This window comes from Aureobasidium melanogenum, assembly GCF_000721775.1.
Source record: "Aureobasidium melanogenum CBS 110374 unplaced genomic scaffold scaffold_1, whole genome shotgun sequence".
Taxonomy (NCBI): Eukaryota; Fungi; Ascomycota; class Dothideomycetes; order Dothideales; family Saccotheciaceae; genus Aureobasidium; species Aureobasidium melanogenum.
The window spans coordinates 2,532,647-2,554,142 of NW_024470053.1; the positions used below are offsets into that span (position 1 = coordinate 2,532,647).

At 50.5% G+C, this 21,496-nt stretch overlaps 10 protein-coding genes across 10 annotated transcripts; 4 read left to right on the forward strand and 6 right to left on the reverse strand.

Moving 5' to 3' along the window:
- Positions 1–522: 522 nt before the first annotated feature.
- On the forward strand, positions 523–1,600 carry M437DRAFT_37508 (SURF4-domain-containing protein; the record flags this gene model as incomplete). The annotated part of the gene is made up of 4 exons (XM_041019644.1): positions 523–689; positions 744–856; positions 912–1,405; positions 1,463–1,600. 4 exons carry the CDS (start codon positions 523–525, stop codon positions 1,598–1,600), a joined length of 912 nt encoding a protein of 303 aa, XP_040884977.1.
- A 526-nt stretch (positions 1,601–2,126) lies between these two features.
- Positions 2,127–3,315, reverse strand: M437DRAFT_37094 (uncharacterized protein; the record flags this gene model as incomplete). Its single annotated transcript, XM_041019567.1, has 2 exons — positions 2,127–2,946; positions 3,005–3,315. 2 exons carry the CDS (start codon positions 3,313–3,315, stop codon positions 2,127–2,129), a joined length of 1,131 nt encoding a protein of 376 aa, XP_040884978.1.
- A 176-nt stretch (positions 3,316–3,491) lies between these two features.
- M437DRAFT_38159 (uncharacterized protein) lies at positions 3,492–5,164 on the reverse strand (the record flags this gene model as incomplete). Its single annotated transcript, XM_041019784.1, is given in 4 exon segments — positions 3,492–3,884; positions 3,937–4,458; positions 4,555–4,993; positions 5,007–5,164. The coding sequence occupies 4 exon segments, from the start codon at positions 5,162–5,164 to the stop codon at positions 3,492–3,494; spliced, it is 1,512 nt and encodes a 503-aa protein (XP_040884979.1).
- Positions 5,165–5,802: 638 nt separating this feature from the next.
- On the forward strand, positions 5,803–6,869 carry M437DRAFT_71730 (uncharacterized protein; the record flags this gene model as incomplete). The annotated part of the gene is made up of 3 exons (XM_041025725.1): positions 5,803–5,873; positions 5,914–6,487; positions 6,543–6,869. The coding sequence occupies 3 exons, from the start codon at positions 5,803–5,805 to the stop codon at positions 6,867–6,869; spliced, it is 972 nt and encodes a 323-aa protein (XP_040884980.1).
- A 260-nt stretch (positions 6,870–7,129) lies between these two features.
- M437DRAFT_36857 (family 15 glycoside hydrolase) lies at positions 7,130–9,209 on the reverse strand (the record flags this gene model as incomplete). The annotated part of the gene is made up of 4 exons (XM_041019524.1): positions 7,130–8,177; positions 8,228–9,049; positions 9,108–9,139; positions 9,189–9,209. 4 exons carry the CDS (start codon positions 9,207–9,209, stop codon positions 7,130–7,132), a joined length of 1,923 nt encoding a protein of 640 aa, XP_040884981.1.
- Positions 9,210–10,005: 796 nt separating this feature from the next.
- On the forward strand, positions 10,006–12,207 carry M437DRAFT_38202 (uncharacterized protein; the record flags this gene model as incomplete). Its single annotated transcript, XM_041019790.1, has 2 exons — positions 10,006–11,661; positions 11,755–12,207. 2 exons carry the CDS (start codon positions 10,006–10,008, stop codon positions 12,205–12,207), a joined length of 2,109 nt encoding a protein of 702 aa, XP_040884982.1.
- A 417-nt stretch (positions 12,208–12,624) lies between these two features.
- Positions 12,625–15,605, reverse strand: M437DRAFT_71733 (putative glutaryl-CoA dehydrogenase; the record flags this gene model as incomplete). The annotated part of the gene is made up of 7 exons (XM_041025726.1): positions 12,625–12,764; positions 12,858–13,041; positions 13,142–13,171; positions 13,269–13,314; positions 14,264–14,377; positions 14,432–15,347; positions 15,398–15,605. The coding sequence occupies 7 exons, from the start codon at positions 15,603–15,605 to the stop codon at positions 12,625–12,627; spliced, it is 1,638 nt and encodes a 545-aa protein (XP_040884983.1).
- A 563-nt stretch (positions 15,606–16,168) lies between these two features.
- M437DRAFT_62322 (flap endonuclease 1) lies at positions 16,169–17,466 on the forward strand (the record flags this gene model as incomplete). The annotated part of the gene is made up of 3 exons (XM_041024050.1): positions 16,169–16,181; positions 16,240–16,892; positions 16,951–17,466. The coding sequence occupies 3 exons, from the start codon at positions 16,169–16,171 to the stop codon at positions 17,464–17,466; spliced, it is 1,182 nt and encodes a 393-aa protein (XP_040884984.1).
- A 1,250-nt stretch (positions 17,467–18,716) lies between these two features.
- M437DRAFT_62323 (uncharacterized protein) lies at positions 18,717–19,648 on the reverse strand (the record flags this gene model as incomplete). The annotated part of the gene is made up of 2 exons (XM_041024051.1): positions 18,717–19,009; positions 19,054–19,648. The coding sequence occupies 2 exons, from the start codon at positions 19,646–19,648 to the stop codon at positions 18,717–18,719; spliced, it is 888 nt and encodes a 295-aa protein (XP_040884985.1).
- Positions 19,649–20,038: 390 nt separating this feature from the next.
- On the reverse strand, positions 20,039–21,414 carry M437DRAFT_37723 (putative lectin family integral membrane protein; the record flags this gene model as incomplete). The annotated part of the gene is made up of 3 exons (XM_041019696.1): positions 20,039–20,166; positions 20,226–20,377; positions 20,417–21,414. 3 exons carry the CDS (start codon positions 21,412–21,414, stop codon positions 20,039–20,041), a joined length of 1,278 nt encoding a protein of 425 aa, XP_040884986.1.
- Positions 21,415–21,496: the final 82 nt, after the last annotated feature.

Here is a 21,496-nt window from a genome sequence, read left to right on the forward strand (position 1 = left end):
TTTGAGAACAGGCGTTCACAGGGTCCTTCGTGCTCCTGCAGTTCAGTCTTGTACTTTGATGTAACCAAAATCAAATGCTTTCATTCTACAATCTATATTTAACAAACGTGCTTGTTTCGATGATGGCATTGTGGAGCATAGTCGCAAAGCTTGATGGAATTGTGAACGTGCCGAGGACTGCGGACAGCATGCGTCACGGTAGAGAGAGCGAGTTACAGCGTCGACGAGGGTGGTCTGGAAGAAGTGTTGTGGTGATGAAAGAGAGAATGGACAGGTATACAGGTACAATGCAGGAGGTATTTATTGTCGGCCCTTAACGGCGGGACAATCAAACAAAGACGATATGCAAAAAAGGGGACCAGGAGTTAGCGGATGAGCTGCGACAAGCTTCGATTTGCTGACAAGTGGTCTATTCTTCCCCACGTCTCGTCTCTGGCCCTCTCTACTAGACCTTTCGTCCAACCGAGGAGACTCTTTCCGATCTCTCTCTTCTTCCCCTTATACCATTTTTCCACGACCACCATGGCTCAAATCAGAGGGACGGCAGGATACCACCTGGGCTCGCAGCCCTCTTTTGGAAACCCCGGACGACCAGACGCCACCAATGATCCCAGTCCGCTGGATGCCATTCGCGAACAGACCAGCAAGATTGAAGACTGGCTCGACACCTTGTCACATCCCGTCAAACCGTGAGTGGTCTTGGCTGCTTCTCGTACCTGCTCCAGCGACTGACAATCTCATAGCTACATTCCTGCCATTGGCCGTTTCCTCATCGTCGTCACTTTCCTCGAGGATGCCCTGCGCATCATCACCCAATGGAGCGACCAGCTCACCTACTTGCACGACTACAGACACAGTACGTCTCTTGTATGCCTTGGACACAAGAGTCCCAACTAACACGCTACAACCAGTCCCCTCCGGCATCACCCACCTGTTCCTCATCGCCAACGTCATCGCAATGACCGTCTCGTCCTTCATGATCATTGTCCGCAAGCAAAGCGAATACGCAGTCGCCGGCCTCTTCGGCGTCGTCATCACCCAAGCCCTCGGCTACGGCCTCATCTTCGACCTCAACTTCTTCCTGCGTAACCTGTCGGTCATGGGAGGTCTCCTGATGGTTCTGTCTGACAGCTGGGTGCGCAAGCGTTTCGCTCCTGCCGGTTTGCCTACTCTTGACGAAAAGGACCGCAAGATGTACTTCCAGCTTGCCGGACGTGTTTTGCTCATCTTCCTCTTTGTTGGCTTCGTCTTCGCTGGCGAGTGGAGCTTTGGAAGAGTTATTGTTATCTTGCTCGGTGCTGTTGCTTGTGTCATGGTTGTTGTTGGTTTCAAGGCCAAGTGGAGTGCTGTTATGCTTGTTGTTATCCTCAGTGTTTTCAACTTGCTTGTCAACAACTTCTGGACTGTAAGTTTTTCTTGGCTTCTATTCTCCCAATTCTTCTGGCTAATATTCTGCTCACAGCTCCACCACAATCACCCCCACAAGGACTTCGCTAAGTACGATTTCTTCCAAATCCTCTCGATCGTTGGTGGTCTTCTCCTCTTGGTCAACATGGGTCCTGGTCAATTCAGTGTCGACGAGAAGAAGAAGGTTTACTAGATGCGCTTCCGACTGGATGTGGGACGATCTGCGAACCGCTCGGGCAACGGCATGTAAGCCCACAGGCCTTGTCTTGTTTAGCATGACAGCATAACTCCATGTGTGTGATGGATGAAAAAGAAGGAAAGAGAGCGGAGCTATACTCTGCCATAGAAAAAGGACAAAAGTCCACACAAATGTTACTCATTTTTTTTTTTGTTCTACACACCCTTATTATGTCGCGATTACACGCAGGGGGAAAGACTGCAGTTGCCGAGATCATGACAAGGCAGATGTAGTAGCTTGGAAAACCCGGAATCATAAGAGGAAAAGAGGTGCAGTTTTTTGTTTGGATCGGGTATTCTCTACACGCCTTTTTGATTGCCCTTTTCTCGTTTGTCTGATCGATGCCTTGTCCTTGTTCGTTATTTTACAACCGCTCGTGCTTTATCCTTCTCCTTCGTCCGTTGATCCCTGCGCTATCATCATGCTTAGTCGTCTCTCATAACCTCTTGAGCTGGAGTGCAGACACGAAGCTCCGAGTCTCTCAGATACCATCTCGACCATTCCAACCACCAACAGGACCTCTCCAAACCTTGACTCTAGGGCCACCAACTCTCCAGCCCCAAACACCTCTAGCACCCTTACCCGAAGGCACGATCCATTCTCCCAAAGCATGCATATTGACATCCTCTATGCTTTTCTTGTTCCACTGGCCAAAGTCATCGGGATCCTGGATGCCCTTCTTCAAGAACACAAGTTCGGGGCCACTGGCTTCCCAGGCCTGGACTTGACTGACTTGAGGTTCGTCGTTGATGGAGTAGCCGGCTTCGTTGAGTAGGATCATGGAGGACATGAACGAAGGATTGATGGAACTGATGATGTGGCGGCGTAGAGATAGTTCCATGGGGCCTTGGATGGTGATGAAGGCGAGTGGTGAAGGGCGGTCCTTGAAGAGGTCGATCAGGGCTGGAATAATGGCTCTCTCGTAGATGTGAAGATTGATGAGGTGGGAGGGCACCTTCTTGGTGATGTAGGAAGAACCTTTCTTGGCTGTTTCGGCGGCAGGGGTGTTGAGTGAGGAAGGCAGCCAGTCGGCGTTGGCAGTAGAGTTCATGCTCGAGCGAGTGAACTTGGGCTTCTTCAAAGGGTCTGCCTTGTTGTCGTTGGAGACGGGGGCGGCGTTGTAAGGTCCCAAGTCATGTTCGAGACCCTTGCCCTTGCCTTTGACAGCAAGTACCTCTTCGTTGATGTGGATCTCAGGCTTGACATAATTGTGGCGAGTGAAGAGGATGTTGCCCTTGATGTGAATACTCAGGTGGGCGACTTTCTGAGAAAGGGGCTTGAAGGTAGCCAAGAAGAGACACCTGAAAAGGAGGCGGTCAGTGAGATCTGATATATGCAAAGCGTTACATCGTGTCTTACCAGCTATCGTCTTCCCAGTCACCAAAGTCTGTTGAGTCGATGACGATCTTGAGATGATTCGTCTTGAGAAACTCATCGGGACCCTCATCGTTGATCTGGTTTATAAACTCCCATATTTTGTCCATAGACATCTCGAGTTGTGCTATGTTTCCGCCATAGTCAGGCTCAGGGGCAAGGATGTGTCTCATGTCGTCGAGAAGTCTGAGCGAGCGAGAGGGAGAAGGTGTTGAGCCTGTGCGAGCACTGATGGTTGAGCTCGAGGCACGTCTTTCTCTGCGTTGCTTGTAAACAATCTTCCATGATGTGTCCATGCTGGGCCAAGGTCCGCGCGTAGATGACGCGTGAGTTGTTGTTACTGGCGTTGAGGGAGGGTAAACAAGAAGAGCCTTTTCTTCATTATCGTGCAGTGCCTATAGATTTGTGTGGACCATCTTCCAAGCATTGCGGTCGTGTATAGCCTCTAGCGCAGCGCGCTCAGTGCTCGCGCTCAGTGCTTCCGTTCGTAGGCCCTCCACCAGAGAGCCATGTTGGCTGCCACTATCAGATCCAACATCTTAACACCTTCATCCTCAATGATGAGCTTTCCAAGCTTTGCCTGCTTCCCTTTGAAACCACCTCCGGCACGTTCCTGTCCCAAGGAAAGATCGATATTGCCATACTCGTCCAAGAATTTGTTCATACCAGGAGAGAGGGGACCATTGGTAAGCTCATCCGAGGTTGAATGCCTGTGAAGGGATGGTCTCGAGATGAATGAAGACCTCTTTGCTCCAGCATCAGTGGATGATGGACTACTCTTGGTAGTACTACCGGTTGGAAGGTTGAAGCGCAGCTCACTAACTTCCGTCATTGCGCTTGATGGGTTATCGAGGACATGTTTGCACTGCTGAACGTTAGCACACCATACTATACCAGAGACGGTATGTCAAACATACCTTCAATGATCTGCCAGTGGCGCCTGTTGAGAACTCGCATTTTCCGCCCCATGGGCTTCGAAAAGTGTAACCTTTGCTTCTCCTATCAGCCAGCGCTTTCGGTACAGCTTGCAGACTTTGTCGATTCAATTGTGCTGATGGACGTTGATTCTGCTGCTCACCACACCAGGAAGGAGTTTTGCGATGGCCATCCGAGTGGTCGCCGAATCTCAATCCGTCCATGTACAACCGTCGGCGGAATGTGCTATCATGGTCCGAAGAGAGATTTGGTGAGAGGGAAGCCATATCAGCACTACCTCGAGAATCTGGTCTGGTCTGGTCAAACTGCACGAACTTGGAGTATCCAGGATTGTAAATTTCGATAAACAGGGGAGCTGCTGTTTTCTTGGTTTTGATGGAGCCATCGCCGCCCAGAACGGAAGACACGTCATGTACCGGCGGATCACGAATCTTTGCGACGTTCCACTGGAAGCCTGATGACGGATCTCGACGAATAAGGGTCAGCGATACACATCGTTCATCCTCTTCCGGGATCGAAGGGCCATCATAGGAAGATCGGCTGACTTCATCTGTAGCGTAAGAGCTTCGGGAATTTACAGAAGGCCGACCCGAAACAACTCTTGGATCTAGGAACTGATTGCTGAGCGGCCGCCTGGAGAAAGATGGTCTTCCATCAGGGAGCTCATTAGTAGTAAACTGGCCCTGCTGACTCAAAGGACTTCTCATGGGTGGTCGTGGTGGAATGTCTGGTAGATCTAGACTCTGACGAACTGGCTTGCGCTGAGGTACTCCAAGCTGCTGCTTGGTGTCGAACACAGCACTCCTCTGTCTCGGAGATCCATCTGCTGGAGAAGTCGGAGGTGTCGGTAGTGGTTTGCGGGTAATTGTTGAAAGAGCAGGGGTGTCCAGCACCGGGATCTCTTCTGGGAGTTCAACAAGGTCGTCTTCTGGGATATCGATATGCAAAAAGTATAAGGAGCTCTGGACATCTTCGGCACTAACGACCTTCTCCCGTGGTTTGAGTGGGGTCAAAAAGACATCTATATCCCGATTAACACTAATCCTCAGACATATTGGAAGATTTCATGCCTTTGCTGCCAGGAACTCTCACGATATACAAGGTCAAGGGGGCGTGTGGAAGCTGCGTTGGATTTCGTGGGTAGAGCGGAGGGTCGGAGGCAAGGGTTGTCAAAATAGCCAGAGAGCGAGCCTCGACTGCAGATGCCATGGCTGCAAGGGATGCTCTGCAGATGTAAGTTGCAAACTATGGAACAGGTAGAGTTGACAAGATATCAATCGTGTTAGCGATTTAGGCAGGCACTTTGCAGCAAACGTTTGCTGTCGTCAGAAGGTGGCTGAGTCAGGCGGCGAGTCGAACAAGTCGTGTAATAGGGACAAGTAGGACAAACTGGCTAAGCAGTTATCCTTTGAGGGGTCTCATGGATTTTTATCGTAACAGAAGTTTAAAATAGGTGGCAGGGATTCACGAAGAGTAGGCTGGCTATTGTTTACTTGATGATGCTGCAGCCGAAGACGCCGAGAAGATTTCGGCTGTCTTGACAACGACGGCACCAACACCGAGCGTAGAGTGCTGACGATGCTTGCAACAGTCAGTGCATGTCACGCGAGTATATACCGCTTGGAAGTAGCAATCTAGATGAGGATGCGTGAGGCTCGGAATGCCAATATTTGACATGTAACGGTGTGTGATGGTGACTTGCATAAACGAGTAGCACAAGCTCATGCATAAAAACGTGGAGAGATGGGGCCCGTGCTGAAATCATCATCGACGCCTTCGACCTTCAAGCTACTAGAATCGCGCTTGCACCTTCAATCACCACCCAGCTCGCCTTAATCGTCGCAACCATGTCGGACCCTCGGGATATGTGGAAGAACCTGCAGAAGAGCTTGGAACAAGCCCAGAGACAAGGCAAAAGGTGCGCACACACCTCTTTTCCCACAACAACGTGATCCAAGATCGAAGAAGCAGACAGCTGAGACGAGGCAAATGTACAGATTCGGAGCCGGAGGCCCTACACCCAACCCCAAGGGCGCTCTTGGTGGTATCGCCGTCATCGCCCTCGGTCTGGGCGGTGTCTACCTCTTCAACAACGCCCTCTTCAACGTCGATGGTGGTTGCCGCGCCGTCAAGTACAGCCGTATTGGTGGTGTCAAGCCCGACATCTACCCCGAAGGAACTCACATCAAGATCCCTTGGGTGGAAACTCCCATCGTCTACGATGTCCGCGCAAAGCCTCGCAACGTCGCCTCCCTCACTGGTACCAAGGATTTGCAGATGGTCAACATTACCTGCCGTGTTCTGTCAAGACCCCGCGTCGATGCCCTTCCTCAGATCTACCGTACTCTCGGAACCGACTACGACGAGCGCGTTCTTCCCAGTATCGTCAACGAGGTCCTCAAGAGTGTTGTTGCCCAGTTCAACGCCTCCCAGTTGATCACACAGAGAGAGAATGTTTCGAGACTCGTGCGCGACCACCTCGTGAAGCGCGCTGCCAGATTCAACATTATGCTCGACGATGTCTCATTAACAGTACGACACCATTCCGTCAGATCTTGAACTTTTCTTTACTGACACGTATCTCCAGCACCTTGCCTTCTCGCCCGAATTCACCGCCGCAGTCGAAGCCAAGCAGGTCGCTCAACAAGAAGCCCAGCGTGCCGCCTTCGTTGTCGACAAGGCCCGCCAGGAGAAGCAGGCCATGATTGTCCGCGCCCAGGGTGAAGCCCGCTCCGCCGAGCTGATTGGTGATGCTATCAAGAAGAGCCGCAGTTACATTGAGCTGCGTGAGTTCGAGAACGCCAGAAACGTCGCTTCCATCCTCGAGAAGAGCAACAACAAGGTCTACCTCGATACTCAAGGCCTTGGTCTTAATGTCAACGCCCTTGGCCACGACAGATCTCAGAACAAGTAAACATAAATGTTCTTTCGATCTGAATGCTTTCATCTTCTCTCTTGTTCACAAAACAACACATTTCCCTCGGCATGGTTAGCGTAAGATACTCTGACGGCGTTCTATGGCTGGCTGTTTCACCACACTTGTATAAAATATGAATTCGAACTACCCTTTTCTACTCAATCTCGAGGCGCTGCATCATTACTGTGAGAGATTCTCTCGATGTTCAGATATAGAAAGTTTTTCATGATTGCTCATACCCTGCATTATATGACAGTTTACATACCACCACTGCCACCAGTCACGCGATCAAGATTGAACGCAGCACTAACCAACGCCAAATGCGAGAAAGCCTGAGGAGTATTTCCAAGCTGCTCTCCACTCCTAGCAATCTCTTCCGAGAACATGTTCAAATGATTCGAGAAACTCAACATGTTTTCGAAAATGTTGATGGCCTTGATGAGGTACTTTTTGTCGTAGGCTCCGGCACGGGTAAGTGCTTCCACTAGCCAGAAAGTGCACATGGAGAATGCGCCTTCACGACCTCCGACACCATCGTCAGATTTCAGAGTGTTGTAGCGGTAGACCAGGCCTGTGGAGGTAAGACCGCCTTTCTCTGGCGCGAGAAGGATCTGCTCGAGTGTAGAGGTGAAGCGAGGATCATTGGGTGCGATGAAGAATACCAATGGTGCGATCAAGACTGCAGAATCCAAGACATCGTTGCTTTCGTAGCTTTGAATGAAGCACTTCATGTCGTGGTTGTATCCTTTTTCCATGACATCGTCGTAGATCTGGTCGCGGGTCTCCAGCCACTTCATCCTGTTTGGACAAGGGAAACAGCGTTTATCAGCTAATCTCAGTGCGCGATCAATTGCTACCCACAACATCATCTTTGAGTATGTGTAGTTCATTGGCGCAGATCTGACTTCCCAAATCGACATATCTGTCTCTTGCCAGATTCCACAAACGTAATCCGTAAGTTTTCTCACCGCAACCCAGAGGTCGTAACTCACTGGCTTGCCGTATTTGTTGTACAAGTAGATACTGTCCATCATTTCTCCGTAAATGTCTAGTTGTTTATGGAAAGCTGCGCCGTTGCCGATGCGGACGGGTTTGCTGTCTTGGTAGCCGGAGAGGTGTGAGAGTTCGATCTCGGGAAGGTCAGTGCTGCCACGGATGGAGAACATGATTGGAAGTCCTCCGTCGGGTTTGCGAGAGTCGATTAGGCGGTCGCTAAGGAAGTTCATGTAGGCTTCTGCTTCTTCGGTGAAGCCCATACGTAAGAGGATATAGATTGTGAAAGATGAATCTCTGACCCAAGAGAACCTGATGACTAAATTAGTATCGACACTGGTCATCAGACGTTGCGAACATACCTGTAATCCCAGTTTCTACCACCACCAAAGTCCTCGGGCAAAGAGAAGGTGGGTGCCGCAACAATGGCTCCGGTGGGCTCATATGTGAGCATCTTCAAGATCATCAAGCTTCTGCTGACGACTTCTCTCCAACGTCCCTTGTACTTCGATTTAGATATCCAATTGAACCAGTAAGTGGAGGTGTCCTGTTGGATCTGGTCAAGAAGTGCGGTAGAGATTGACTCCTTGTTTTTCTCTTCAAGATCTCTCAGCACAAAAGAAATGGATTGACCTTCTTTGAGATTGATTGTCGCAGTCACGCCCTCGCCCAAAGAACAGCCTTCAACGTGTTTCTTAGAGAATGAAAGCTCTGGGCAAGGAGCATCATCACCACAATCGATGGTAGCCACAAGTTCCAAGGACAACTTCTCAGAGCGGAAGTGTACAACCCGCTGTGCCTCGTCTTCGGCCTTGACGATCTCAGTGGTGTGTGAGTCCTGGGCATAGTTGAAAGCGGGGAAGACCTCCACGTTGACATCCGTGGCACCTCTGATACACTCAACTCTTCGGACCAGCCACTTCTTGAGACCGGTGCGAGGATCAGTAGAAGCGCCACGTCCGACCGAAGGGCCGAGTTTGTCCATTCTGAGTGGACGAGGGAAGAAATCCGTAAGTGTCAAGACGCCATCGTCGTGCAGATATCTGGTTTGGAGAATGTTGTTGCTTGGCAGATATTGTTGCTTGGTCGTGATCTTGAGACCAGAAGGAGGACCGATGTTGAAATGACCGCCCTTGTCCTTGTCCAGCATGCGACAGAAAACAGATGGCGAATCAAAGTCGGGCCTGGGTTAAATGTCAATTGATCACCATTCGCGTTACAAATGGACCGTCGTATGCATACCAGCACATCATATCGATTCCACCATCGATTGCCTTGTCAAGTCAGTCAATTGAATTGGAACCAGAAGTCGAGATTACATACCACTAGAGCACTTGTGTGCATGTTTCCTATCAACCCATATTGTTCAATCTATCGCGTGTTGGTAGTTTGCATGCACAATCCTGGGTACAGCTACTCACTGGCATATAGCCCGTACTGCTTCGCAGCCCGGTAGGGTCAGAGATGCGTTCGGCCATTGCGCTCGTAGACTAGAAGCTTGAAGCAGTCCAGAGATGGGGTCCAAGATAGCTAGCTGTTGATCCTTTGATTACGGTATGTGTACTTGTATGCAAGGAGTCTGGGGTATGGAGCAAGAGACAAGGTACTCAAGTAACGGTGTCAGGGAGCTTATATCAGCTTACAGACTATTCACAACGTCACTGATCATTGATGCACATGGCTCCATCCAAGACTTGTCGGCTACCGTATCGATCTACCGGCTCAATCGTCATGCCGATGTGACTTATCCGGCAAGACCCAAAGACGAGACCCGAGATTTATCTTCTCGTTCCCACGCGTTCGTTGATTACAGGGAAAGGACGACTCTTGGTCAATTCCACGAACAAATCCAGCCTTCCATGACAAACTCTCAATCACACCCATCTGCTGGCGTAGAATCAAGAGCAAGAGATGATAAGAAGCTGTCTCTGCTCCTGCCGGCATCTTCGGAGGTCGCGACTTGACACCGCCAAACTGGGGCAGAGAGCGGGCCGAGCCGTGTCATACAATTGTGAGGTCCAACGGCGGACAAACCATCTCGCAGGCAAATATCAGTCGCATTCGAGAATATCTGGACGAGTCGTTGCAGAGACTGGGATATAGACAGTTCACGCGCGCACTGAATACGACAATTCTGTTCATGCCATGCCAATCGCAGCTGCTGCGTCTGCGTGACAGCCGACGGACCCTACACCACATCTTTCGCCATGTCGTGACATATTCACCTCAGCAACTCCGCCATGAATCTACCACCCCTGCAACAGAGTCTGCTCCTGCCACAGAGTCTGCGCGACTTGAGAACGCACGACTAAAAGCCCGCCTAGCTGCTCTGAAGCGTCTCGACAAACACATCAACCCGGACGACTTGTCAGCCACACTCGAAGCACATCGAGATGCAAATCGCGCTTCCGTTATTCGCAGAGTACAATCCTCACGATCCGACCCTGACGTCGTGCGCCCTTCTTTCCTAGACACTCGACCACCCGTGAGACTTGATCGCGACTCCGAACAACCTGAGAACGAGACTCGAGAGAAGAAAGAAAAGAAGGACAAAGCTCCCCTGGCAGTCTTCTCTAAGCTTGCGTCCAACGGACCCAACGAGGCAGATGATCCCGCCGCATTCCAACTTCGCTCCTTGAAAAGAGCCGCGGAGGCCACGCAGAGGCAGGCAACTCTAGAGTGGCAGCAAAAATATAACGAGGGACAGTACCAACGATGGGTTGACTTCCTGACCAAGCACGAGGATCCCTCACAACCGTTACCAGAATACCGAAATGAGGATCGCGCTGCTTTCTTCACAGTCCTACGAAGAGCCTTCACCATTATTCGTGAAGAACAAGTCAAGCGTTCCACTACGAGGTTCGTCGACGATCTGGCGCCTAATGGTTTCTTGTCCCACTACGGCTTTGCACAGCCCATCGTTCATGGACTCAAAGGTTACCATGGCTCCGAGCCCTGGCGCCGTCGACCAAAAGGCTCAAATAAGCAATACAGCATTAGATCTTGGCTAAATACCGAGATAAAAGCTTTCGCCGAGTGGATGGAGATGACTCCTGCAGAAAAAGCCGCTAGAGAAAGGCTTTCCGGCATCCTGATTGACTTGGTTCAACAAGCAAGACCAGGCCTCGAAGCCGAAATATTCGGCTCTCAGTCGACTGGTCTCACAATGCCAAACTCGGACATCGACATTCGACTCACCGACCCAGCTTACAGCAAAGCTAAGTATGAAGGCGATCCCGAGGATAAAGCTGCCAAATCAACATGGGCAGCAGAACAGTCGGCATTAAGAAAAGTACGGATGATCTCTCACCTCCGTATCATCCAGAGCTTGCTGGCCAAACACGAGGACTTTGATCAGATTGAAATAAACGACTCGGCTTATTTCCCTCTGGTGATAGCTGTCCACAAACCCACAGGCCTCAAAGTTCAAATCGTGTCCACGAAACCCACATGGGCCGCTCGAAGAGCAACTGAAAAGTACCTCGCCGAATTGCCGCTACTGAAAGGACTTTTCTTGCTCATGAAGACCACTTTGAATCTGCGCAACCTGTCAGATCCCTGGTTTGGTGGTGTTGGCTCCTACACTCTGTTTATGATGTGCGTAGCTGCGTTGAAGGACGGCAATCAAAGAGACAAGCAGAAAATGAAATCTCCAGCAATCAGTCTGCTCTACTTCCTCGACTACTGGTCCAAGTTCGACACCCACCGAGAAGCATTGAGCATCGATCCTTTCCTCAAATTCAGAAAGAAATCAATCCCGAACTTTGATGAAAGAGAGGCTAGGAGAACGGACTCGGTATGTTTATTTCCTCCTCTCACATTTCCATTTTTTTCCTCCCCATCATACCACTTCTATCCCATTTACAAGCAACTGACAACCATCTCACAGTCCCTCTGGGCACGCCACCGCATCGCCATCCCCTCAACATACAAACCCTGGATGCTGCACCTCCAAGACCCTGCCGACCCCTACAACGACCTCGGCCGCAGCGCCCTCGCCATTAAAGACATCCAGGCAACTTTCAAACAACTCTACCACGACCTACTCTGGGAAATCGAGGACCCAAAGAGAAAACAAGAGACTACGCCTCTACTCAAAAATTTTGTCGGCAATAGTGAGAGGTACTTTGATGAGATGAGGATTCCGGTGGATCTATGGGGTAGCCAGTTTGTTGAAAAGAATGCGGAAGTGGAAGGTCAAGGTGAGGTTGAGGGCGAGGATGTGGCGGATGTCGAGGCTGCTTCGAGAGATGTGTCTGAAGAGGCATCTTGGGACAGTGAAGACGCTGTCGCAACTCTACGCTACATGCACGATCTATCAGGGTCAAAGCAAAATGTCTAAACATGTACAAATAATAGCAAAAGAAGGATTTCAAAGATGTGTTCGTGATCATGTGGGATTTCCGTATGTTGTGTTTTACCAGTCTATCTGACTTCCTGAAAGTAAACCGATGCGCCATAACACTCCATCGCATGTGTCTGGCAGTAGAAAAGCAAGGCTAAAGGCGAGTCGTGCATGCGTGTCGAAGCAGTGGGTCTTTGCATTTGCGTGTGAACGAACGGTGATAGACAACCAATCTCAAGCGAGAGGCTGGCCTGTGATTACCGCCGCTCGACCCAACAACAGAAGAACCCAATCCAACCCCGAAAGCCATCCGTCGTGAAAAAATGCCTCTGCACGCCAAGGAGATAAGATAACCCTTGATGCACTAGTTCGACCATTGGTTGCGCCCTCTGACGGGCTTCGCCGCTAAACTTTTTAGATGGCGTACTTTCTTGTCCACTCTCTGGCTGTAGCCTCGTAACGCGAGCGGTCAGTCTTGTAGACATGTGCGATCTCAGGAACGAGCGGGTCGTCAGGGTTGGGGTCGGTCAACATAGAACAGATGGAAAGCAGGACTGCGGGGTAGTGTTAGTAACGACGGATCTGTGGATCTTTTCTGCCATGTGTTGCATCCAAGCGTTGACGCAGGCAGAAACGGAGGGACGTACCTTTTGAGATGGTCAGAGCAGGACTCCATTGGTCTCTGAGAATGTCCAGACAGATGCTGCCGTTGCTGTTGATGTTGGGGTGGTAGATGCGAGTGGTGAAGTTGACCTTGGGAGGCTTGAAGGGGTAGTCTGTGGGGAAGTGGATGGCGAGGAAGAAGACACCGCCCGAGTATGGGGAGTCACCCTGGGGATTGTCAGTCATGTTGTTGCTGTGATTGTTGTGGAAGTGGCGACGGCGGCAATGCTCGACCGCCAACAGCTCAGCCAAGGATTCGAAGACTTACGGGACCCATGATGGTGGCTTGCCAGTGGAACTGGAGGCAAACAAAGTCAGACAGGCTTCTGTTTCGAATGATTCGAGTGGCCACGAGGCAGGCGCTCAATTTTGAGGCGGAGTTTTCAGCAACGTACCAGGTCATCTCCGATGGGACCAGCAGAGCAGGATGAGGGAGGATCACTAGATTACTGTCAGTATCTGCTCTGGCGACATGGACATTTGCCAAAGCGGACGATGGACCATCATCAAGGTGGGGGAGGGGAAGGACAGAGGGGCGCTGTCACATACCGGCCGAGATCGGTCAACTCCTTGTTAATTCTCTTAAGCGCCATAGTGTGCGGTGGTTGTGTGTGTGAGTCGAGGACAAATGATCAACGCTTCCTAAGGTGGTTGCGTTGGTGTTCAGGTGTGTGGTATGCGGAGCGAGGAGTCGTCGCGGATGTGTGAGTGAGCGAAAAGGATGGAGTCTGGCAAGCGTTCAGATTGATTGGCCTCAGCACGGCCGATGCGTCATTGCCGACTCACCGACGCTCTTGTCTTGTTGCAACACAAACAAAGACTGACGACCCTGTTTCTACGCAAGAAAACTCCTCCCTCACTTTCACTGCTGCTAATCCACTTTTTCCCAGTGAGACATGCTCAAGTCAAGTCTGTATCTGCCAGCATACTATTTATCAGGTCCATCCATGTAGTGTTAATCTCTCGAGGAAGGCGCCAGCGATCACGCGCCCACAAGAGTACGAACAGGTTACTCGCGCTTGCTTCGGCTTGCGGCCCAATTCTCCATTCACCAACACAGACTCTGTGCGTGCATGCATTCGACACAGTGGATCACCTCCAGTCGACGCCGATCATACTGCACGACATCACGCGTTCCATCTTGAAGCAGATGCTTCTGTCCCGTTTGGGCTGTGTGTCTTGTACTCTGTTTGTTTTGAGTGCTCTTTTTTTTGGGGCTATCTTACACAACATAAGGGCATCCGCCAACCTATCAATCGAATCCAGCGCTTGACCATTCATCGGGTATGCACATCTAACAGAAAGCTTGGAGGCCAGTAATTGCACGGCCGAGAATAAGAGCTGCTCAGATTTTAGTACATCGTGGCGAATCAGACTGCCTTGCCTAAACTTACCATGAATGTCACTCTGGCCTTCGTATGTCTGAGTGACAAATAGGTTTGCCACATGTCTTCCGATGTGGTACTCGTCACTGACAGCGTTACCTCCGAAAACTTCCTGCAATCTGGTACGAGTTAGCAGATACTCTCAAAATCCATGCTTAGCTTATGTCACTTACACTCGGGCGTTCACCAAAGCCCTGTCGCAGTTTTGTCTCTTGATCATTGAGATCATTTCTGGGGCAGCTTTGCCTTCGTCCTTCAGGCGGCCAACTTGCAGTGCCGCAAGGATACCGTAGGCTGCGTCTGTGGTTGCGTCCGAAAGCTTCTTCTGCACCAACTGGTACTTGGCGATTGGGTTGCTCTTGAACTGCTTTCTCTCCAAAGCGTACTGTCTCGTTCTTGCAATGCAATCCTCGAGAGCACCCATGGTGCCCCAAGCAATACCATAACGAGCACCGTTGAGACAGCTGAAAGGTCCTCTGAGACCCTCAATGTGTGGGAACATGTTTGCTTCTGGTACTGGGCATTCGTCCAATTGGATCATGCCAGTAAGAGATGCTCTCAGACCGTTCTTGTTCTTCAATGCAGGTGTCTCCAATGTTCCTGGAGGGCATTCGGATCTCTCAACCAGGAAACCGCGAATTTTGCCTGTCTCTTGCAGCTTGGCCCATACGAGCATGACATCTGCAATGGGCGAGTTGGTGATCCAGGTCTTTGCTCCGCTGAGGCTGAAGTAACCCTTCTTGGTAGGGTGAGGCTTGGCGACTGTCTCCATGCTGCCAGGATCACTGCCGTGGTTTGGCTCTGTCAAGCCGAAGCAACCAAGCATTTGACCCTTGGCCAGCTTGGGCAGGAACTTGTCCTTCTGCTCCTGAGAACCGAACTCGTCGATGCCACCCATGACCAATGAGGATTGGACGGACATGCCTGAGCGGTAACCAGAGTCTACTCTCTCGACAGCACGTGTGATGAGTCCCGATGCGACTGAAGAGACACCGGCACATCCGTAGCCTTCGATGGTAGCACCAAGCAGTCCCAGTTCTCCCATCTCTTCAAGAATCTTTCTGTCATAGTCTTCGTTTCTGTATGCATCTGCTTGGATCAGTAATTTGCAGTGGGTGATTGTCGAGCGTAGGACCCACCTAGCACACGAGGAAGCATGCGCTCTTGACAGTAAGATTCGGCAGTCTCTGCAATAGCCAACTCTTCTTCGGTGAACATGTTGCTAGCACCGAGCGGGTCCTTCCAGTCAAATGCTACAGGAGCATGTGCATAGCGACGAGCAGCTGCAGCAGCAGTGGCTCGTGAGCCCAATTGTCTTGCTGTCTGGCGGGCGACTGACTTGAACATGGCGTTGAATGAGGAACAGGAAGAAAGTTGTGGAGGAAAGCAATGAGAAGAAGTAGAGTATTGGCTATATAAGTATTCAGAGCACACACAATATGCAAGAGAATGGCGGCAAAGATGGCGCGTGTTGTTTCGGAAAGTCGGCTACTCCCCGCTGTGTCATCCTGTATGTTGGCTTGACGTGCCGAGGCTGGAAGCCGACGTCCGAGACCGAGTGCTGTTGTATCTCTAACATTTCTCTTCAGATATGCTCAGTAGCTATTCGGCAAGTGACCCGCGAGGAGCCTCCAAGTGGCTTACCCCGAGGTTTGGAGGCTTGATTCCCCAGATGTGTACGAGTATTCAGCGGGATGGATCGGTAAGTTGAGAGCATCCCAATCGGGAAGTAATTGATTTACGTCACCGGGTTGCACTTTCCCAGAACGCGAAGTGCGCGTCAGGCAGCTTCGCGAATATGCACTTTCTGCTTCTGACAGTCTGCCATACAGCATTTGATCCTCAAGCTGTCGTTTGACAACAACTTTTCTGATACCACAACCTCGCATTGACATAGCTAATTTGCTAAGATGGGTATCAAACGTAAGTGACACAATTCGAGCTCTGTCTCTTACGGAGCTAACTTCTGACCCTGATCCAGACCTCTTCCAAGTCATCGACGAGCACTGTCCAGATGCCGTCAAGACTGGAGAAATCAAGAATCAGTTCGGTCGCAAGGTCGCCATCGATGCGTCCATGTCACTCTACTCGTTCCTCATCGCCGTCCGCTCCGAAGGTCAACAACTCATGAACGAATCTGGAGAGACAACATCACATCTCATGGGAATGTTCTATCGCACTCTACGTATGGCCGACAATGGCATCAAGCCCCTCTACGTCTTTGATGGTGCTCCACCTAAGCTCAAGTCGGGGGAGCTCGCCAAACGTTTCCAGCGCAAGACTGAAGCCGAGGAGGCTCACGAAGAGGCCAAAGAGACGGGTACTGCTGAGGACATGGAAAAGTTCAGTCGCCGCACTGTTCGCGTTACGAGAGAACACAATGCCGAAGCTCAGCGATTGCTCAAGCTGATGGGTATTCCCTACATCATTGCTCCAACCGAGGCCGAAGCTCAGTGTGCTGCCCTGGCTCGTGCCGGCAAGGTCTACGCCGCTGCCAGTGAGGATATGGATACACTGACCTTCAACACTCCTGTCCTTCTCCGCAAGCTCACTTTCAGCGAACAACGCAAGGAACCAATTCAAGAAATCCATCTGGACAAGGTCTTGGAGGGTCTGGATATGACCATGGATCAGGTATGGGATATCGATCATTGATGTCCATCTGACAGATTGTGCTGACCCACACCGACAGTTCATCGACATGTGCATTCTGCTCGGCTGCGATTACGTTGACCCCGTCAAGGGTATTGGCCCGAAAGTCGCCTACACCATGATCAAGGAACATAAAAGTCTCGAGGCTGTTGTCGGTATACTGGAGAACAACAAAAAGTACACAATTCCAGACGACTGGCCTTGGGCCGAAGCCAAGCTTCTTTTCAAAGAACCTGATGTCCGCCCCGCCGATGATCCCGAGTGCAATTTCGAGTGGAAAGCACCTGACGTTGATGGTCTTGTCAAGTTCCTTGTTGAGGAGAAGGGCTTCAGTGAAGACAGGGTCAAGAACGGAGCAACCCGTCTCGCTAAAAGTCTGAAGAGTGCGCAGCAAAGCAGACTCGAGGGTTTCTTCAAGCCTATTGCCAAGACCGCCGAAGAACAGGCAAGCTTGAAGCGCAAGAATGAAGCCAAGCTGGAAGAAAAGAAAAAGAAGCAGAAGCAGGCAGCTAAGGAGAAGAAGGAGGCTAAGGCTAAGCCCAGAGGCACTGCCTAAGGGAATTGCCGAACTGTAACACTAAATGCAGGGATGGGAGTTATGATGGCGTTTGCTAATATGGGAATACCCGCCAGGAGGATCAAGTATATGATTTGTTGAACAGGCGTTCACAGGAGCGAATGGCTCGAATGGCAGCAGATATATCACACACGAAGCTTATTTATGGTCTGCATGAATATTAAATGGTTGCATGCTAAACTCTTTTGACCTCTGCTCTCTTGTCATGCCCCTGCTCAAGTACAGTTCTGCAAGAACGACGTTCGGAACAGGCTGTAAAGACAGACATGGTTTACTTCTTGAGCCACGCAGCACAATACCCCTGATGTGACCTTCCCAGAAGGGACTGAAACCGAACGATTCAACGACCACCCCTATCATCTGATCATATACACGTGGTTTCTCGAGGTTCGCCCTTACTGTTCGTAGATTCTACCAAAAGTGCCACTGAATCATCCATCGGGAGAACAGCTGTTTGACCTGCCTTTGCACTCTCAAATCTGACCTCGTGTACACGCCTGGTACGATAAAGCAGCTGCTCCATACAAGGCGAAGCCCTGCTGAGTACCCATACCAAAGGATGATGTGATGCTGAACGATATTGAGATTCAAGAGATGCGACAATAGGTCTGAGTCGAACATTAACGATGACGTGGAAGTTTATTCGATCTCGGTGGATCGAACTATGTTGAGTAAAGCTCTCGATGACCGGTCGAGGCAGCGATTCACCAGTGACTGTGTAACAATTTTCGTCATGGGAGATGGACACTCTGCGGTTCTTCCTTATGTGGCTTGGTGTCTTATTGATGAAGACGTTTTCCTCCTTTGTTGGTACGGTATCAGCAAATCGTAGGTGTGAGTGACCTGGGACAGAGACAATGCTCGAGAATATATGTGGCGACAGATGTCTAGTGGCATAGGCACAGTACATCTTGAAACCATGAAAAGACCATGACACACCGATTCTAGCCAAGACAACACTTTGCATCCTGCAGTCCTGAAATCGCTCCATGGCAGTTTCAGCTCTTTGCGGATAATCATGGATCGAGCGCTAATTTGAAAGGCGCTTTCTAGATCCTGAACTGCTATATCTCTTCATCTCGGGATCGCTGACGACACCGACACCTTATCTGAATTTCGTATCCGCGCTCTCATCTCGAGACCTCGTCCGATATTCCTGCTATCGTTGTTGTGATAGAAGAGTAGACAGCTTTGCTTGGATTTGGAGACAAATGTGTGACCATCCTGATTCATATCGTAGGGGTCCAATTGCGCCACCACTCTATTTGTACAAGATCCCAATCGATGAGTATCGCTTGATGGCAAGTGCATTCCTCAGGTTTCTCACTAAGCCATGCGTCATACTTCTCTTGCACCCACGCTTCTTGCCTAGCATTTAACGCATGTTCGAGATGCGTAGTCCTGATGATCCATTCCCACAAGTTCATACTGAGCTCTTCTGACGGATCCAACCTGTCCCCTCTGTCGTCCAGCTTAACACGATTCCCTAGAATGGTACCGGCCCAATCCTCTCCATCCGGATCTGTAGTCCCTAGTAGCAGTTTTGTTGGCCTATCCAAATTGCACGCTGAGATTCCCAGAAAACTGATAGTGCGGGTTTGGGTAACTCGGCCACCATGTTTATGGCGCGAGCATCAAGTTTGGTCGAGAAGTGCGATTCTGCGCATACCCACAGAAGTAGATATATCTGAGCCACTTTGTCCATGTCGATTGTCAGTTTGTGGTCGACTTGACAATTGTGTGCTCTAGCAGTCCAGAAATCAACAGCCTTGTGAGCGAACAACATAGCGAGCTTGTGGACTCGCGAAAGCATACGTAAGCTCCGTAGGTCAGCTGAAGACGGAATTAACAAGTCTGCCATATAACGTTGATGTGATGCATTCTTATCGAAATGGTAATACGGATCAACTTTCGCAGCTGCGCAGTCGCAGAGATGAGTAGGCAGTGCCGCAATCTCGAATATCGTATCGACTAATGCTTTGGCAGCAGACAGTAAGTTGGTATTCTTGCAAGCCTCGGAGATTATCCCGGAAGTATTGTCCAAGAAGAGCGAACGCATAGCATGGCTAGTTGACGACAGGGCCAATAGATCTGTGACCGTGGTTTGGTATCCGAATATCAGGAGCATCAGCTCATTGGGTAATCTTGGATGTGCGGCCATATCGTTCTGCGGATACTTGTAGATGGGTTGTGTTTGGTGTTTGTCAAAAGAAAGAAGTTATCGCTGGCCATTTATCGAGGTGACTCTAAATTAGGCGCCCAGCAGATCTGAAACACGGGTATACTTGGCGCTGGCTCCTCATGTCACTCGTGCTATGAGTTAGAAGACTGATACTCAGAGTCCAAAGAGTGATGTGTCCAGAGAACTGGGAAAACGAAGTAGTCAAGGAATGATGTCGAAGCGGTCCATGTATGTAAAATCCTTTCTCTATACAACAAAGTTATGTAAGAACCGCTAACTTCTACAGTTTTCATGAACAAACGCTAATCTTGACACATACATCAACGAGAAGATACTGTGAAAAAGATATACATGCAGGGCTTATCGAGATCACAGATACTTCTTGGGGGCATTTGCTCTGCGTCTCTTGTAGATGATGTAGGCGCCGGCGAGCATGACTTGGAAGGCAATGACGACAAAGATGAACATGCCCATCTTGGGAGCTGCGGTCGAGATCACTAGAAGGAATGTTAGCATTTCGAGTTCATAGCAGATTTGCAAGTGGGGAGTAACTTACTGTGAGAGATGGTCTCGGGGAGGTGCTCTGTCAGGCCCCCACGAACACCCTCGATGGACTGCTGCAGATTTGTCAAGTGCTCACGGTAGTCCTTGCCCTCAACATCGCGCTGAATGGCGAGCACAATACGCTCGACGTTCTCAATGCGACGGCTTAGAGGAAGAAGGGCCTCGCCAGTAGGCTGCTGCGACTTGTCACTGGAATCGCCAGCATTGGGACCGCCAACCTTAGCCATCAACTCAGCATGACGATCGTTCAGCTGACGAGACAGGCGCTCAAACTCGGTGAACATGTTTGTGAACTGATGATTCATTGCTTGCAGGCGGTTGTGAAGATCAGCAAATTGGTGTGTCTGGTCCAGAATAGTGCTGGCATCAGCGTCGGGAAGAACTTCAGGAGAACCAGGGAATTTGTCGAGTTTCTCGAGGTGCTGACGTCTCGCCTCAGAGTTGGGCTCCTCACGGGTGATGGAGTTTGTGGTGGATGCGGCAAACTTGTAGACTTCGAAGGAGTCGGGGTTCTCAGAGGCAGCAGCAGAAACACCAAAGAAATAACCAGGAGGAAGGTTGATCTTTTCACTGTGGAAGCAGGAAGTGCCATCGATGTCGACACGCAGGCCGTGAGGACCATTCTCGATACGCAACTTGCTAGGACGGCCCAGGTTGCGGTATGCATAGTCACAGTGGCCGAAAGCCAAACTGTCAACGTTGTGATGGTCCTTGAAGTTGGCCGAGCCGTCGTTCAAGAAACCACGGATAGAACCTCCACGGGAACCATACTGGTCGACAACGAGGGCAAGACCATCAAACTTGCCAACGGTGTATATACTGCTCTGGCCGACAGCGGAACGGCCAGTATCGACAAACCAGAAGTTGATGTTACCACTGCCACGCTCTTGACCCGAAGCACGGAACTCGGTCTCGACGACCCACTCGGGCTGGGTTATAGGGTTATCGGCGAAGATGGCGCCTCGTGTACCGCCAGGTGCGGGAGGAGTGAGAATTATGCGATCGGAGAGTAGTTGAGGAGTGTGGTTCTCTCCGGAGAGATGCCAACCAGGTACGGCGCGACCATTTGGCGAGATGGCGCCCTTGTGGCCGAAGGAGAGACCTTCAATAACGTAAGACGCTTGTGCTGAGGCGCTGAACAGCAGCCAGGCTAGCGAGGTAGGCGATAGTCGAGCGATCATGACGAGGCACGAGACGTCGAGGGACGGAAAGTACGCAGCAGAGAGACGGAAACCAAGCCAATGGTGACAACAAGGACCAGCT